Source organism: Acinonyx jubatus, chromosome E2 (assembly GCF_027475565.1).
Source record: "Acinonyx jubatus isolate Ajub_Pintada_27869175 chromosome E2, VMU_Ajub_asm_v1.0, whole genome shotgun sequence".
Taxonomy (NCBI): domain Eukaryota; kingdom Metazoa; phylum Chordata; class Mammalia; order Carnivora; family Felidae; genus Acinonyx; species Acinonyx jubatus.
The window spans coordinates 17,252,286-17,271,623 of NC_069396.1; the positions used below are offsets into that span (position 1 = coordinate 17,252,286).

At 40.4% G+C, this 19,338-nt stretch overlaps 1 protein-coding gene across 1 annotated transcript in view; it reads right to left on the bottom strand.

The window, feature by feature from the left end:
- Window positions 1–19,136, bottom strand: part of SNTB2 (syntrophin beta 2) — a 99,885-nt gene extending 80,749 nt beyond the window's left edge. Inside the window, exon 1 of the mRNA XM_027076084.2 lies at window positions 18,514–19,136. Coding sequence (XP_026931885.1) covers window positions 18,514–19,093 — 580 coding nt within the window. The 5' untranslated portion in view covers window positions 19,094–19,136. The remainder of the gene's footprint in view (window positions 1–18,513) is intronic.
- Between the last annotated feature and the right edge of the window lie 202 nt (window positions 19,137–19,338).

Consider the following 19,338-nt stretch of genomic DNA (forward strand, 5'->3'; position numbering starts at 1 on the left):
AAGGAAAAAAGAAAGAAAGAGAATGTTTTAACCAAATTTAAGATTATTATCCCCTAAATAAGAAATCCAAAATAACTTTTCAAACTTTTTTCCGAAAATCTGGGAATAGCTCCTCAGGGGAGTCTCCTGGGAGGCGGAGAAGGAGATGTGTTGCTGTTGACAATAAACACAAAAACACAATCTAACAGGGTTAAACATTCCTTTCAGATGCACTTTGTTCCCAAACTGGTTAATACCCAATGATTTACTAACAGTCCCCGCCCCCAACCTAAAAATACATTTCTCCCATAAATAATTTTAGATTTCTTCAAATGGATATAATGAATACCTTACTAAGCAGTATTAAAGGGTTTTATGTCCATGCCTTTTTAATCCTTCCTATTTCACCACATCCTTCCCTCCCCATTCAGCATATCAACTTGGCCAAAATAAGTTAGCCTGGTATTTTAAGTACAGACCTGCATTTGAGACAGTCTTACAAGTTCAAGACTGCAACTTTTGGCTCACTGCATTCTCTCCCATTTATTCGCGTTAATGAGTAGTCCTCCTAGTTTTGTGGCATTAATACCATTACAATGCTACAACTGTACAAGATGCTTAAACAAAAGGTAAAGGAGGCATCAAGATCTTTTAAATAATCATGCATTCACAGGTAATACTTCATTATTCCAGGTAGCAACTTCTAGGCCAGGATGCTGTTTTCCTATGGCTTTCCTGAATATTCCGCTTCAAAACCAGACCCTAAAAGTGTGATAGGGAGTAATTATAATAAAACAGAGAGAGAGGACTCCATTTGTCTGATACTTCAGTGATACGTTGCTGAAGAGGAAACACACATAAATAGGTCAGCAGTGTAGAGCAAAGTGTTTGCTAAAAGTTACACAGCAGTCTTCTGCCATCACCCCACAAAGAGAAAGAATGAAGATCTTTAGGGCAAAAGAACCTTGTCAATCAGTTGAGGACAAAGTGATAGCAAAGAAAAACAGTCAATATGAAAAAATCATTTCAAGATGGATCATAGGTCTAAACTTGAAATGCCACCATAAAACTTCTAGGAGAAAACACGGAATATCTTTGTGACCTTGAAGTCAGCAAAGATTTCTTAGACAGGACACACAACACCAACCGTGAAGAAAAAATTGCAGCTCAGCTAAATATCCTTAATGGAAACGAGTAGACAAGCTACAGATTAGAAAAAAAATTCACAACACACTCTTCTGACAACCAACTTGTACCTGGAATACAGAGTTCTATAAGAATAACTAAACAACCGAGTAAAAAATATATCTAAAAGACTTGAACAGACACTTTTAAAGATACATGAATGGTCAATAAACACGTGGAAAGGTGCTTTTTCTTTATTCACCAGGGAAGTGGAAATTAAAAACCACAACAAAATACCATTTCATAACTATTACAAGGGCTAAAATAGTAAGATGAATAACATCTGATGTTAGCAAGGATATGAAGCAATTGGAACTCTCATACATTGTTGTTAGGAGTGTAAGATGGTACATTTACTCTAGGGGATTGTTCTGCGGTTTCTTTTAATGTTTTTTTTTTTTTTCCACGTTTATTTATTTTGAGAGAGAGTGAGAGCAGGGGAGGAGCAGAGAGAGGGGGAGAAAAAGAATCCCAAGCAGTGCAGAGCCTCACTTCCTCAATTTCACAAACCATGAGATCATGACCTGAGCTGAAACCAAGAGTGAGATGCTTAACCAACTAAGCCATCCAGACACCCCTAGAGCATATGACTCTTGATCTTGGGGGTCATAAGATCGCGCCCCACGTTGGGCAAAGAGCTTACTAACAAAAAAAATTGATACAGATAAAAACTATGAATCTCAAAAGCATGATGACAAGTGAAAGAAGCCTTATGCAAGACAGTGCCTACTGTATGGCTCCATTCCCACATAAATTTCAAGAACAAAACTGGTAAAAGAAATCAGAAAGTAGTTATCTGGGCTGAAGATAGGGAAAGAAATTGATTTGAAAGAGCAAAGAGAACCTTCTGGGGTGATAGAAATGTTCAACAGCTTCTGTTGTGGTTACACAGGTATATATAATTGCCACAACTCATTGAGCTGAACACCTAAGAACATATTATTGTATTCATTATATTCCAATTTTCAAAAATGTTAAGGAATCAGAATTAATCCAAGTGATAAATAGTCCAGCACAAAGAAAAATCTGACAGCTTTTTAATTTCATCTGAATTTTCAAGACTGTGAAATATTTAAAATATGCTAAAGGGGCGCCTGGGTGGCTCAGTCGGTTAGGCGTCTGACTTCGGCTCAGGTCATGATCTCACAGTTCGTGAGTTCGAGCCCCGCGTTGGGCTCTGTGCTGACAGCTCAGAGCCTGGAGCCTGCTTCTGCTTCTGTGTCTCCCTCTCTCTCTGCCCCTCCCCTGCACATGCTCTGTCTCTCTCTCAAAAATAAATAAAGAGTAAAAAAAAAAAAAAAAATTGAAAAAAATATGCTAAAAAAATGTAGTGTCAATATCATGAACATTCATATAACTCAACTTGATCAATCTTAAACATTCTGTCATATTTGTTCAGGTTTATTTCCTCACAAAAAGCCCCATGAACCTCTCTTTGACTCCATTCATCTTCTCATGCCCTAGTAGTAATCATATCCTGAATTTGGTGTATAACAAGTTCATTATTTTTCTTTTATTTCAACTCCAGAGACCTAAAAAATAAACTGCACTGAAAGAGCATGTTTAGGGACCTGTATTTTAAATAACCTTTTTATACTTGAGATCTGACGCTCTGTATATTCCATCCTTCTTTCATTTAGCAAACATACATGGTAACAGTGATATGAGTGATGTTTTGCTAGGTGCCAAGGACACAGTCTACAGGAGAATGCCTGGCATAAAAATAATTTCATGCCAGTGTGCTAATGCTAATAGAGAATACATAAAACTTTTTCAAAAGATGTTGATTCCTTACCTAATCAAAATATTCCAAACATCTAAATCATTATGAGTAGATTTGCTTGACAACAAAGGCCAACACAAATATAATATTTATTGCAAATAATTTCCCCCTTTCTCTTGATTTTTCACACTAAACAGGGCAAAGAGAAAGGAATTATTTGGCATCTAAGTCCTAGAGTTTGGTCTTTCTTTGCCAAAATTCATTAAGAGAGTCTTGCCCTCATTCACTAAAGAACAATGAAGAAATCTCAAGTTACACAATAATCAGTGGCAAAATTAATTGCAATCTAGATCACTCAATATTCCTTCTTCCTAAGTGATTCTTTTCTGCTTGAAGAAGACAGCTTTATACATGCTGCCTGTGTTGGTCCAAAGGAGATTAGTTACAATGAAAGATGGAAAAGCAAAGGCTGATTTATCTGCAGATCTACAACATAAAATCTCTTATCTGACACTTGTATTTATCTCTATCACAGCAATAAAGTTCACAATAAGGTATTACAAATCCTGAGGCTCCATCTGAATGATCAAAAAGAGATTAAATTGTATTTAGGGTATTTTTAGTGTTAAAAATAATTTGATTATATTTTAACTCTCTGACAATCCATGATGTATTTGTACACAATCAGTTTATTTAAAAAAAATTCTTTTTACATTTATTTATTTTTGAGAGACAGAGCACAAGTGGGGGAGGGGGAGAGAGAGAGAGGGAGACACAGAATCTGAAGCAGGCTCCAGGCTCCAAGCTGTCAGCACAGAGCTCGCTGTGGGACTCGAACCACGAACTGCGAGATCATGACCTGAGCCAAAGTCGGACGCTCAACCAACTGAGCCACCCAGGCGCCCCTACAATCAGCTTATTTTAACAACAACTCTTCATTCGCTATCTTATATTTAGAGTGATAAAATATGAGAACTAGAAGGCATCCTATTTTTAATAGATAAGAAATATAATGCCTGTAATGCTGAAATTATTTTTTCCAAGGTTACATAGAATGCTAATGGCCGTCAGAAATGCTTTGCTTTATTTTTCTCCCAAGTAACTTGTCCTCTTGTGCTTGGGTTTAGAAGTATTTTTGGTGTCAGAAGATCCAGGTAGTTTCTGTAACGATCACGTCCCAAGGACTGGAGATATCTTAAAGATCCCAAAGACTTCTTTTGAGACCCAAGCACAAAAGAAATAGAAGAAAATATAAGAAAAATACCCAAAAATAAAAAGATAAGAGCGGGAGGAAACTGGTTGGTTGAAGAATAACAAGAGTGGACCAGATCCTTCTCGCAACCACAATCTCCCTAGAGAGAAGCAGAGGGAAAACATTTTTCTTGTCAAAATATACATATGAAAATATATATACAAATATATATGAATATATTTATAAATCTGCCAGACCTGGCTACTAAAAAACATCTTGGCAGCATTTAAAATTATTTTATTTCTTTATTTACCAATATCAATGCCATAGACTAATCTTGTAATATTATTACTCCATATCCAGAAATGAAATTAACAAGTACAAAAATCAACTCTATGACACTGTAGGTAGACAAAGCAGATCCATATTAAAACATCTGTGGTAAGCAGTGACTTTCAGAAATATCACTTTAGTCTTTGTCTTATTTTTTGGCAGAATTTATATTTGCCCAGAGCCAGCTTGATTTTTTTCAATTACTTTTACTTTATGTTCATTGAAAAACAAATGCAGTTTTATTCTACAATGTAATTAATAATCTTTGAAGAGACTAATGGCAAACATTTATCCTTAGCACCTAAAATGTAGTACTGTTTACTAGGGTTTTTAAAAATATAGATAGCCCTTATTGCAATGAAAACAGCTAACAATTTAAATACTTCTACTGGCCACCAATTACAGCAGAATAAGGAGGTAAATCCAAGACGCTTAGTGTTCAGTGAAACAGATTGTATTTCATTTGGGCAAACATTTATTTGTAAAAGTAAATATGGTTTAGAGATGTTTTTCAAAAGTAAACTAACGTAGGGGCGCCTGGGTGGCTCAGTCGGTTAAGTGTCCGACTTCAGCTCAGGTCATGATCTCACAGTTCGTGGGTTTGAGCCCCGCGTCAGGCTCATGCTGACAGCTCAGCGCCTGAAGCCTGTTTCAGATTCTGTGTCTCCCTCTCTCTCTCTGCCCCTTCCCTGTTCACACTCTGTCTCTGTCTCAAGAATAAATAAACACTTAAAACAACAACAACAACAACAACAACAACAGTAAACTAACATAGTAATATACCAAAAATGGAAGAGCACCAAAAAAGTTTGGCTACGGGGTGCCTGGGTGGCTCAGTTGGTTGAGCATCTGATTTCGGCTCAGGTCACGACCTCATGGCTCATGAATTCGAGCCCCATATCTCTCTCAAAAATAAATAAATAAACTTAAAAAAAATTAAAAGAGCTTAGCAGAGTGAGCTCTCAATAACATCATTATTATTTCCATTGTTTTAATTTTTAATTTACAATTTAGTTATAAAATATTTTGAGGCACCTGGCTGGCTCAGTCAGTACAGCATATGACTCTTGATCTAAGGGGTCATAAATTCGAGCCCTACGCTGGGCATACAGATACCTTAAAAAAAAAATGTTTTTTAACTCTATAGCTTCAACATCTGCACTGTAATAGCAGAAGCAAGTTTGCCTAGAAACCACCCCATTCCACATTTCAGTTTGGCGAGGATGCCAATCTTGATATAACAGCGTTGGGCACATGACCCAGGTCTAGATCACAGTCTCCATCACCTTAGAAATAGTGCTAGTTTGAAGAGGTGGACAAAGCAGAGCTAATCAGAGTCCTTGCCAGAGACTGAAATGCAGGTGCCAGAAGAAAAATGTTTCTTTTTTAACAGGGGTTATTAAGTTAGGGTGATATATTCCTAGACTGCCAATGCCATTTTAGCTGACTAGGCAGAATTAGACTCCACAGCAGGAGATGTTGCAGCCAAAATAATCTGAGCCTTTGGATCCCTCTGGACCTAAACCTAGATCCGCCCCCAGTCTTAAGAACTATGTGAGGCAATACGTTCCACTTCTGCTCAGTTTGGTGTGGGTTTCTGCAACAAAAATACTTCTTACTAAAAACTGTATGCATCTATTTCGATAGACAAAGATTTTTCTCTATCCCAACCTACCTCTACCTTCAAGGCCTGCCCCTAAGCTCTAGCTATACATTTTTATTGTCCCTGTTATAACACAGTCATGATGCATACTTGTGAAGTTGCTTGAAATTCATACAAAAGTAATGTTCAAAAACTCAAATAAATGCTGGGAATGATTTATTAGTCACTTCGGAGTGTCAAAAGTTTTTGAAAATTTCCAACTAGCTCATCTGTACCCAAGTGTATTCTTCTTGTGTTCCTTTTATATCTGTCTATAAAGTTTCTAAATCCCTCAACTAATAGAGTAATTAAGACCATCTTCTGATGTTTTTAGAACATCATAGTAGATCACTGTTGTTGATGTCTGCCTGGTATCCATTTTCCTTTCTTCTAGTAACACCATGTTGACTATCCTTGGAGACACCCCACTTTCAGTCCACATAGAACCAGGGGAATTGCCCTATTTCCGGACTCCAAGGTGAGTACATGATCTGGGCCTGGCCAATCAGAACTCCTTGCACATGATTGGAACATGGATGAGTGAGGTCCAGTACTCCTGGCAGAATGATTGGGAAATAGGTGTTACAAAGACATTAGTTTTCTTCAAATGAATTTATGAATTTAATACAATTTTAATCAAAATCCTAAAGGATTTTTTAATGATAAAATCATTCTAAAATTTACCCAGAGAATTAAGTATACTCTCATCCCACCCTGCAATTGTTTACTGTTATTTTTCAAAATTTTCTTGACTGGTATAGCTCACTTCAATGATCAGATATTAAATGTTAAAAGGTTTAGTATGTTATAGTTTAGTATGTTACAAAACACTCAAATAGAATATAATACAAAATCCAGAATCAGACTGCAGAATACAACAAATTAATTATATAAAAGGGTCCATTTCAAATCAATGAGGAAAGGCCAGGTCATGCCTACGGTGACAGATACACAGCATGTGTACTATACCTCACCCGTGCGGCACACTCATTGCAGACATCACTAATTAAGCAGAGCATGCTTTCCTGCTGGACCCAGGTATGGCTTTGGAATCTTTCCCTACATGGCACTCCAGGCAGCCCCATCAATCTATTAGACAACTCATGCAAGAGCATTATTTGACAAATAATGCTAAGATAATCAGTTAACTGTTTGGAAAAATAAAGTTAAACCTCTATGGCAGACCATATGCCAAAATAAATTCTACGTAGATTAAAGAGTTAAATGTAAAAAAATGAGACCATAAAAAGACTAGAACAAAGCTTTTGCAAAAGATATTCTTAGAGAGAAGCATAAGCTCTGAGATGAGGAAATGTGAGAGGGAGTGATGGAGCAGTGGTCCTCAGCAATGCCTTGGTTCTTGACATCACTGACGCAGGGCTGCTTAGTTTTTTCTGGAGTCCTGAGACTTGTCTGTATCTATACCACCACCATTTTACTTAAACTAGTTTAAATAGCCTTCTGTGCTTTAAAACCAAAAGCACATTAAATAAGGCATATATACTTTCTTTCAGAAATTTTTTTATTGATCAACTCCTTTTACTACTAATAAAGAAGTTTATGATTTTTTTTTTTTTAAATAAGAGAGAGGGCACCTGGGTGGCTCAGTTGATTGAGTGTCCAACTTCAGCTCAGGTTGTGATCATGTGTTCCAAAACACAGAGCCCCGTGTTGGGCTCTGTGCTGACAGCTTAGAGCCTGAAACTGCTTCAGATTCTGTGTCTCCTTCTCTCTCCCCATCTCCCACTCATGCTCTGTCTCGCAAAAATAAACACTTAAAAAATTTTAAATGAGAGAGTGAGAGAAAGAAAGAGAGCATGCATGAGCAGGGGAGGGGCAGAGAAACAGGGAGAGAGAGAATCCCAAACACACTCTGCAATGATGGCCCCTGTGGGGCTTGATCTCACAAACCATGAAATCGTGACCCGAGCCTAAATCAAGATTCGGACACTTAACTAACTGAGACACCCAGGTGCCCCAGTCTATGACTTTTCTGAATCCCTTTCAAATCAAAGCTTCCCATTTTCTGAGTGTGAAGTATAACATTTTATATACATGACAGATTATTCTTAACTGTAGTTATATGTCAAAGCATTCTAGCAACTTCTAGTGAGCCAGATTACAGAAACAAAAACCAAGTTGGAGTTTAGTAACTATTTTACTCTTTCCAAAAAGCCAATCTACTGACACCATAATCACTGGCACTTTGTTCCTATACAAAATCATTTCATGAGATTTGTTTTTAAAATGAAATCAAACACAAATTGTATGAAGAAATCAGCGTAGCTTCCTTAGAATGGCACTCACATAAAGTGACTAAATCAACTGTATTTCTCCAGACACAAAACATTAAGTGTACCAGAACATACAATCATTTCTCTGAAGCTAAAAGCTCCTTTCTCTAATCTAGGGGGGGGGAAACCCTTTAAAGGAAGAATATGCTCTCATGCTGTGTGACCAGATGTAAAGTACTGTTTATAAAACTAAAATTTTTCTTCTCAGTGCCCAGAGCCAGCAGTTATATCACCTAAGTGCTTTATAACAAAGCTAAATGGTATAAGCTTAACACCCTCCCAAAGTATTCCATTTTTTCCCACTGTCAACAACCATTTTCCTATTATCCCCGGAGAGAAATCTCAGGGCTAATTGATGATATCCAATCTGTACCCGCAGCCCATCATTTCTTCCTTGAAAACAGTGGCTCTCAATTTTCCACCCAACGTCTCTGATGGATCAAATGCCTGGCTAGCAACAGAAGCGCACTGCCAGAGATTCTCCACACGTGTCAAATCTTTGGGAGCACAGGCAGTGAGAAGGAGGCTTTCTGGGTAGAAAAAGGTCCCCGGCGGATTCTGCTGACCCCTGGCAAAAATCATCTGCTTTAATATGTTTCCTGACTTGCATCTTCGTATCTATTCCCTGCTACCACCACTACCCCATTCAATGATTATCATCTCTGCTTTGGGTTGCTTTTTACTCTAACAGCTGTAGTTTTTCCTACCTTTTGTCTTTCCTCTTTGCATTGGATCCAGATCATCCACTGCTGCCAACCCAAAATTCTGTTCCCATCATGTCACTTCCTGGCTCAAAAATGGATTGCATCAGTTCCCCACTCCTTCTATCTCTTCAGCCTCTTCCCTTGCCTGTTGGCCTTGTTTCCTTGCTCTACAAATACGTCCCAATTATTTCCCATGTAAAACAAAATAAAGAACAACCAACTACAAAACTAAAACGTTCTTTGGACACTTCATTCAACTCTAGTTGCCATCTTTGCTTCTTTGACTTTTCTGAGAACTTTTAAAAAGCATAGTCTATTCACTGCCTTCTGCTCCTGTCATTCTGCTGAAATTGCTCTTATGAGAACTTTAATGATCCGGTTCTCTAATTACCAAATCCAACAGATTTCATTTTTGTTCTTTACTTTCTTGGCTTCTGATGCTGATCACATCCTCCTTTTCAGATTCTTGCCTCACTGACTTCCACAGCACCATTTTCTCCCGGCTCTCTCCCTACCTCCTGGACCATTTCTTTCCAGATTCTTCTCCTCCCACTCCTTGCTTCAAATGTAGGGGTTCTGCAGGGTGCCATCCTGGTTCTACCTCCCTTTTTTTATTTGCATCCTCTCTTGATGATTATATCTATCCTCATGGCATCAATTACCACCTTACCCTAACATCTCCTAAGTCTTCATTCAGTTCTCACGTTTCTCTTCACTATAGACCACACTCCAGACCCGCTATTAGACTTTTGTGCCAGAATGTCACACAGGTAACTCAAATTCAACATGTCCAAAACCAAACTTATCTTCACCCAAAACAGAGTTCCTCCCCTGTCAATTTTGTTATCTGGTTTCCTAAGCCAGAAATCTAGGAGTTTCCTCCACTTTCCTTTTTCCCTCGGTCCCCAAACCGATCATTTAGACCTGCTGTTTCTATCTCAATATTTTTCAGTCTCAATATCCTTATGGTGTCACAACAGCTTCCTAACTGCTTTCCCTTACCTCATGTCTTGAGCGCCTACACTCCATCTGCCCCTCTGAACTTCCTAAGACATCACTCCCTCACTTATTTTTAGTATTTTCTATTTAATGTTTATTTATTTTGAGAGAAAGAGAGGAAAAAAACATGAATGGGGGAGGGGCAGAGAAAGAGACTCCAAGCAGGCTCCACACTGTCAATACAGAGCCTGATGTGGGGCTCAAACACATGAACGTGACATCATGGCCTGAGCTGAAATCAAGAGTCGGACACTTAAATGACTGGGCTACCAAGGCACCCCATCACTACCTCATTTAAAGCCCTTTAAATTAACCTGGTGGCTCCTAGGCCTAAAACTTCTGACAGCACACACCATTAGGAAAAGCGTGAGCCTACACTCTCAATCTGTGAATATTGTCTAATACATGTATATTATTAAACATCCATAAAATACAGAAATCAAGAAAGAATGAGATGAAGATGAAATAAAAACACTAACATATTTCTGATGATGTCATACTATCATTGTTACTACATTATTCAAACTAGAATATACTCTTAGGGTCAAGTTCATTAATAATGACAATGTATTAATCCACATTTCAAATAAGTCTTCTTGGCAATTTCATTTTTTAGGCTGACTTCTTGACAATACAGTTACCTTGAGATGTGACAAAGAGCTCCTATTAGGAGAAATGTTGGCTTTGCCTTTTTGTTATTGTTTATAGTGTTATAATTGCCTTCAATCCATGGTTTCTTTGTGCAAATCTTAAGGCATTTACTTTGTGAAGACTAATTTAGTTAAAAGCACATGCAATATATACATTCAATCATGCTCAAGAAAACTGCAGTAAGTCGCGGTATAATAGCAGACTAAACAAACAAACAAACAAATAAAACAAGAGCAGACAAATTAGTAAGGTCGCCACTAGCAATCCCTTTGCTTTGTGAAGCTTCCACTCTTTCCTTGAGATTTCACCTTGTGTACCAAATGTGTAATGGCCCTGTCTTGTAAGACTAAGAGAACAAGTGTCACCAATACATTAAATATTAATAAAGCTCAAATTCTTTTTTCGGGTTGAAAAGCAAGTATAAGCCCCACTGAGAGACCATTGCTTGCACTGCACATAAGGCACTTGATGATCTCTGGCCTCCGCCCATCTTCCCAAGTACACACTTCCCGTACCTTACTTACCACGCTTTACTTCTCTCAACACACCAGCTACTTATCACTTTCCAACCTTTGACACGCTGTCTCCTTTGCACTTCTTTCTCTCCTCTAGGGCACCAAATTCTCACCTCTTTTAAAGCACTTATCACAAACCTATTATAACTATTTCCTTCCTAGCCTAAAGGGTGGGGATTACTCCCAATTTTTAATTCCCGGCATCTACCACAACACCTTGTTTGTAGTAGGTACTTAATAAATGTTGACTGACAGAATGAAAAAGGTCCAAATTCCTCTGGCTGGCTTTCAAGGCCTTGCATAATCTGGCTCCAATTTATCTTCCCAGCTTTATTTTCTTCCAAGTTCAATCCTATTCTCCTCACTTCCTATCATGTGTCAAGTTCATTTTGGCTTTTGCTCAGGTTATCACCTCAATTTGGAAGGACTTCCATCTACAGGGAAGCAACCTGTCCCTCAAGCCTCAGATCAAATGATCCTTTCCCCATGACAGCACACTCTGCTCTTCCACCCTATAACTGATCATTCCCCTCAGGGAACTCTTGAAGAGGGAGTACTACCCATTCGATCAATTTCTGTGTGGCAGTTTTCTCTTTCCAATTTCAGTGTCAGCTCTTAGACACCAGGGACTACCTTCAACTTATTTTGCATGCTGACCTCTCACAACACATTGCAACATGATAATGTTCAGGAGATCCTAAGAGACCTGAGTGACTGGCTGTACGTAGCACAGTACAAGGCAGAAAGCAATGACCTGGGTTTTAGTCCAAGTTCCACCACTAACTAGCTAGTTGACCTCAAACGTGTCGTTTAACCTCTCTGGTCATTAATTCCTCATCCAGAAGATGAGACTTTACAACTTTAAAAAATCCTGGTAAGATGTTTCCTTTTGCCCAAAGAACATTAAAATTTTTCCTCTAAAAATCAAGAGAAATTCTGAGACCTTTAGTCACTCACTTAACTTTAATGAACTTTAGCGTAATCATTTGTAGAACAAAGAGAAAATGCCCATCACTTCCAAGGACTGTGTAAAGGTCAAATGAGAAAATACAGATAAAAGTGCATAGATAATTTAAAAATGTTAATAAAAACATAAGGCATTGTTATATTATTTAGGGGAAAATGCAAGCAAGTGACATTATTTGTTGTTCAATTAGGATAGGATGTAAACCTAACCAGGAACAGTGATTGGATCCTTGAATAGTCAGTCAGCTCAGAACAGCTGGACACTTCCACAGCCACAGGCTGTACCTCATTCCTTATGTACCAAGACACACATCTGATCACAAAGTAAAGCAACCTTTATCCCGGAAGAATTACACAGCAGGTAATCTATTAAAGTTACTGAGTTATCAGTTAAGATCTAAATTAAAGCCTGGTTTTGGTTTCTAAAAATGTTCTTAGAATTTTCATAACCACTCTATATTAGAATCAATAAACTTCTCATATTTTGATAATAATTTGGGGGACATATTTTAGCACGAGACTCTATGAGAAGTAAACTGGTTACAAAAACATAGTTTCTCATATAAACATGTCTAATCATTCAAGTGAAACATGATGAGGCTAGTTAAACAAAAAGAAAGGAACACAGAAACACAAACTTCCTGACAATTTAGATGTTCTTGTAGAGATAAATTAATGACTACACACACAAAATCTCAAAGAAAATGTAGAATGTTTTCCTTAGAAGACTCCCAACTTGTCCAACATACACTGAAGAAACTGGCAGTATAGGAATCCAAACTAGCTTCTTTAACTTAGCAGCCTAGTAATGTCAGCAATATGTTACATGTCCCCTAACACACACAAAGAACCATATTATATAGAACACTGAAAATCTCAAGCCATTCTGGATATAAAAATTATTTTCAATTTTCAAGATACGTTTCATGCCAGTCCACTTCCTCTATACACTTAACCATTTTCTTTTCAGTAGATTTGATAACAAAACTTAGAATTACATTTAGGCAATAAATGACTTTCCAACAATATTCCAACGAGAATTGCTTCAAAAGTACTGATCATTTCTCAAATTATCAAACTTTTTTTTAATGTTTATTTATTTTGAGTGCAGGAGAGTGTGTGTATGCCAGCAGGGAAGGGGCAGAGAGAAGGAGAGAGAGAATCCTAAGCAGGCTCTGTGCTGTCAGCACAGAGACTTAGGTGGGGCTCAAACTCACAAATCCTGAGATCATGACCTGAACTGAAATCAAAAGTCACATTCTTAACCAAGTGAGCTATCTAGGCATCCTTAAAATATCAAACCTTAAGTTGAACACTTTAAAACTGTCTTCCCTAACCTCTTCTGGAACATTTTCCAATGTATAGTCTAATTTATGTTCACTTAGTTTATTTCATAGCCCTAAAAAATATAAATGCTAGAAGCTACTTAGACCCTATTTTTAGCACTCAGGATACACTAAATTCAACATCTAATATCTGACAGGTGAGTAGTCACCTCTTTATGCTTAAAATCTGAATAACTCTGCATGGCATATCTTAGTATCAATGCTAACAGTCACTAGCTAAAACTGCAAGTACACAGTGAGTAGCAAATTTTAAGGTTCTGAGTGATAAAATCACTTCTTGACCTTTTGGCTAAAATCAAGGGTAAGGTATGGGGGTGCCTGGGCGGTTCTGTTGGTTAAGTGTCCAACTTCAGCTCAGGTCATGATCTCACAGTTTGTGGGTTTGAGCCCCGCGTCGAACTCTGCGCTGACAGCTCAGAGCTTGGAGCCTTCTAAGGATTCTATGTCTCCTCTCTCCCTGCCCCTTCCCCGCTCATGCTCTCTGTCTCAAAAATAAAACAATAAAAAAATTTAAAATCAAGGGTAAGATTCTACAATAAATAAATAAATACATACAATAACAATAAATAAAATAAAAAAGAAAAAGAAAACAAAAAAATTAGAAAAAAATCAAGGGTAATGTTCTGAATGGTAAATGTGAAGAAGAAAAAATCAGGAAGAGGAAACTAAATGCAAAATTTTTTAAGTTTATTTATTTACTTTAAGAGAGAGAACACATGAGCAGAGGAGGGATAGAGAGAGAGGGAGAAAAGATGAGCAGAGGAGGGACGGAGAGAGAGGCAGAAAAGATAAAGAATCTCAATCGGTCTCCGCGCTGCCAGCGCAGAGCCCAGGGCGGAGCTCAGTGCGGGGCACAAATTCAAGAGCCATGATATCATGACCTGAGCTGAAATCAAGAGCTGGACACTTAACCGACTGAGCCACCCAGGTGCCCCTAAATGCAAATTTAAAAATAAAAATGTTGGCCTATACAAGAGATGTTAGGAAAATAGGAAAACAAGAATCTTTGCTTCTAAGAAATGCAAACTCATTTCTTTCTTTCTTTTTTTTTTTTTTAATGTCTATTTATTTTTGAGAGAGAGACAGAAAGCAAGCAGGGGAAGGACAGAGAGGGAGAGGGAGACACAGAATCCGAAGCAGGCTCCAGGCTCCGAGCTGCCAGCATAGAGCCCGACACGGGGCTCGAACCCATGAACCATGAGATCATGGCCTGAGCCGAACCTGGACGCTTAACCAACCGAGCCACACAGGTGCCCCGCAAACTCATTTCTTAACCTGTTCGCCTAAAGTAGTTCTTTTCCTTACCATGTTTTTCTTTTCAAGTAAAATGGAACCTTGGATTTTAACTTGTTATCCTGGCTATTCTGAGAGTGCTCGTGTTAATTCAGAGCATACCTTCATGACCCAGTCCTACCTTCCTCATTCAGAGTTTTGTTTTTGTTATTGTAGATTACTGCCATATTCCCAGTCCCCAAAAAAGCATCCAGCACAAAAACTATCAAATGAATAACAACCCTTTGAAGGAGGTATTATCATCCTGGTTTTTCAGATGAGGAAACCAAGGCTTAGCAAGGTTGAGTAACTTGCCTAGGGGTTACAAACCACTACTCAGAAACAGACCCACGTCTGTCTGACCACAAAGTCCTCACTTGTATTTACCCTCACCGGGCAGAATAACTTCCTAATGTTTCTCATTTGTGTGTATTTTCTGGTGGCAGCTTTCTCTTAGGGGAAACTTTAGCTTCACCATCAACCTTTTCCCAGGCATCCTCAACCTCTGATCCCCATTAAGGTCTTCTATACATCTCTCCTTCCTTTGTGTCCTCTCCAGAGTTCTATTATAACATCACTTTAGCCCTTTGCTGCGGTTATTTCTCCCCTCTCTCTCTTATGTCAACTCCAAACTTCCTGAGGGCAGGAATCAGGGAACTTCAAGCGCCTCTGACACATGGCAGAGTTGAGTAATGTTTGATGTATGAATGAATAATCCTGACAAATCCATGGGATAATAAGGAGCCCTTTAGCTCAGTTCCCTAACCACAGGCAACCAGAGACTACTGCTTTCCTTTACCAGGGGGTGGCAAGGGCATGCCTAAGATTCCCTGCCCACACCACAAAAGAGTATCACTGTGCTGCTTAAGACAGCTTTTCAAGTTTTGAGACATCTAATGGAGGAACACTACGGTTCCAAAACTTGAAGGGCTAAGCATAAAATCTATCTTTTAGAAGTGGCCTACCTGGATGGAACAATAGCTCTCGATTTTAAATAATGTTTGCTTCAATTAAATGACTGTTTTCAGTGATTTTGCATATTCTAAATAATTTTATTTTTATATCTCTTTGTCTTGAAAGTGCAATTGCATACTTCCACACACATATAAGGACAAAAACTACTTGCCCCCCCCCTTTTTTTTTTTTTTTCCAAAAACGACTTGTCTTTTACAAATTAGGAAAATAAAGTAGAACCTGTGTGTTAGGTAAAAAGGCACTCAATAAATATGTTATTATGCTGCTGTTTGTAAATCCTCCTTCTAAAAACACATGTGGCCTATTTTAGACTAATGAATACTGGGAAACATTTACTAGATGATTTTCATTTAACTGGTATGAATACCAGGTTCAAAATATACCTAAACAAAAGCTGTGTTTTTAAAAAAATATATGGTGTAGGGGCACTTGGGTGGCTCAGTCAGCTAAGCCTCTGACTTCAGCTCAGGTCACGACCTCACTGCTCCTGAGTTTGAGCCCTGCATCGGCCGGCCTTCTGCTGTCAGTGCGAGGTCCACTTTTGCTTCCTGTCTCCCTCTCTCTCTGACCCTCCCCAGCTCATGCTTTCTCTCTGTCTACAAAATAAAATAAAAAATAAAAAATAAAAATATGTGGTGTAAAGAGATGAAATATCTGCCCGTTACCACCGAGTACTACATAAACAGTACTACTTCAATATTCTGGCTCTGGGGCTCCTGGCTGACTCAGTTGAGCGCTGACTTTGGCTCAGGTCACGATCTCATGGTTTGTGGGTTCCATCCCCAAGTTTGGCTCTCTGCTGACAGCTCAGACCCTGGAGCCTGGTTTGTATTCTGTGTCTTCCTCTCTTTCTGCCCCTCCCCCCCTCAAAACTAAAATAAACATTAAAAAAAATTCTGGCTCTAAGAATTTATAACCAAATGCACATCGAGACCAATTTCAAGGTACATATTTAAGGTTACAATTTTTAAAATAATTTTTTTAAGTTCCTTTTACTCATTTTGAGAAACAGAGAGCACAGGAGGGGCAGAGACAGAATCCAAAGCAGGCTCCACATTGTCAGCATGGAGCCCGATATGGGGCTCAAACTCACCAACCATGAGATCATGCATGACCCGAGCTGAAATCAAGACTTGACCGCTTAACCAACTGAGCCACCCAGGCATCCTGGTTACAATTTTTTTTTTTATATACCCACTACCCAAGCCACAGTCTACAATTTTACTCCATTTATTAACACTAATTTCTGAGAAGTGTCTGGTCCCACCTATAGTGAGATATAAATAATACTTGTAAATAGAATATTATAAAGATGGGACACGGAAATTTCACACTTGGAGCACATACAAACTAACATTTTCCCAAATATTTACAAGCAGATTTGGAAAAAAAAAAAAAGTCAAAATCACTTTGCCAAGCTGGACTTCTGACCTCTCACTTTGTGACTGGCCTCCCATTCCCCAAGTCCCTTCTGTTCTTCCTCTGCCAGGAATACCCTCCTGACTCATCTCTGCCTGTCTATGTCCATTACTTCCTTGGAGACCTGGCTCAAGATTCAGCTCCTTGAAAAAGGCCTCCCTGACGACTCCTGATTTCCACTGCTTCCTAACTTTGCATTTCCTTGGCATTTATATATAGTTTGCATTACATAATCAGTAACTTGTAAGTTGTTTTGCATTTTTCCATCATGTCCCCAACTAGAGACCAAATACAGAAACATTATCTGTTATATCCTCGTCTATATAGCCAGTAATAAATGCTTCTTGAATGACTGAATCACCAGTGAAAGAAAGCCAATTGCTCACAAATTTCTGAAGTAAGCCAACTGGCTTTTCAGATCACATTTACAATAGTCTACCACCTCCAATATGGATAGGTCCTTCAAAGAAATGAGATTTAATTTGGCCTTCCATAAATCATCACGAAGGATCCAGGTTACAGATCACTATACACTTAAAGTAAAAGTAGTGGCTATTCAAACCTATCTTGAGATTTAACATTTCAGGCTTCATTTAAAGCCTTGAAGCAGCATGCCTGTGAATGGTAGGAAGCTGGCACCGGTCTCGTGCAAAAGGGGCAAAACTCTAGTTGGCAGTAAATGTTCAAACACGTGAGCCTCCACTGTTAAACAAGGCTCATTAGCCACACGAACTTGCTGTTTCAGCTTTCCGTCTTGAATGAAGTGCTATGATCTCTTTTGGTTATTGTTGAGAGCCAATGATGGGTTAAATTCCCATAAATTAACCAGTAGTTTTGGTGGTTTGCCCAAGCATACCACTGGCATGGGTGTGGGTGATTTTTTATTTATTTATTTTAACAGACCCTCTCGCCCCAGGAAGCCAGATGTGAATGAAGAAAGCGCCAACCGGGCACTTCTCGGGAGGCAAACCGAGACCTCCAGGACTCGAGCCCTTCAGTTTCCCCCTAGTTCTTAGTGTCAGCTTATCGTGCAGAGGCGGGGCTTCAAGCGCGGCTGCTTTTTACTAAATCTCAACCGAGTCTTCCTTAGGGACTGAAAGCCAACTTCTCCTGCAAGGACCATCAGTTTTTCCATACTCAAAGCCCTAGCAAGCAGAGTCAAGGAGGAGCCGGGCCACTAGCTCAAGGAAGCCGAGGACGCGGAGGGGGAGGGACCGGACCCGCTCCGTAAAGGGCAGGATAGAAGAAACAAAGTGAGCGCCGGCCGGCCCAGCGCCGCCCGCCCGCCCGCCCGCCCGCCGCCGTCGGCCCCGCTCACCCTCCAGCAGCACCTCCTTGCCCGCGCGCTTCAGCGCCTGCACGGCCTGGTCGTGGGTGGCCTGGCGCAGGTCGGTGCCGTTCACCGACAGGATGGCGTCGCCCAGCCGCAACGCTCGGCTCTGGTCGGCCGCCAGCCCCGGGAAGATCTTGGAGATGAGGATGGGCATCCGGTTCTCGCGGCCGCCCTTGATGCTGATGCCCAGGCCGCCCGCCTCCTGCTTCACTACCCGCACCCGGCGCACGGGCGGCGACGCGCCCGCCTCGCCCGCCGGGCCCCGCGGCGGCGCGGGCGGGCTCGGGGGACCCAGGCCGCGGCTGGGACTCCCGGGCAGCGAGTCGCCGGCGCCACCGCCGTTCGGGAGGCCGTTGAAGGCGGCCGCCGCCGGCCCTAAAGAGGGCTCGGACTCAGCCGCCGCTGCGTCGCCGGTGAGGCTTAGGCTCTCTCCGCTGAGCTCGGCCACCACCCGAACCCAGCGCTCCCTTAGGAGCAGCTCCACAAGCCCCGCTTTGGTGGCCCGCGTCCACACCGCCATGGCCTGCCCCGCTCCCGCCGCCGCAGTCGCCGCAGCTACCCTCATTCCAGTCAGGCAGCCTCGGCGCTTCCCCCTTCCCGCCCGAGGGGGCGGGCCCGGCCCCCACCCCGCGGTCGTTTACTATTCATGAGGGGCCACGCCCATCGTCCGGAGGGGCGGGGAGCGGCGGGCGGAGCTGCTTCCGGAAGGTTAACTTGCAGCGCTTAGGCTGGTTCTTTGCTGCTCGCTGGATGTGGACAGCCTTGAGCGCTTTGGGGCTCTATCTCAGGTTCTCCTCCTTCGTTTCGTCT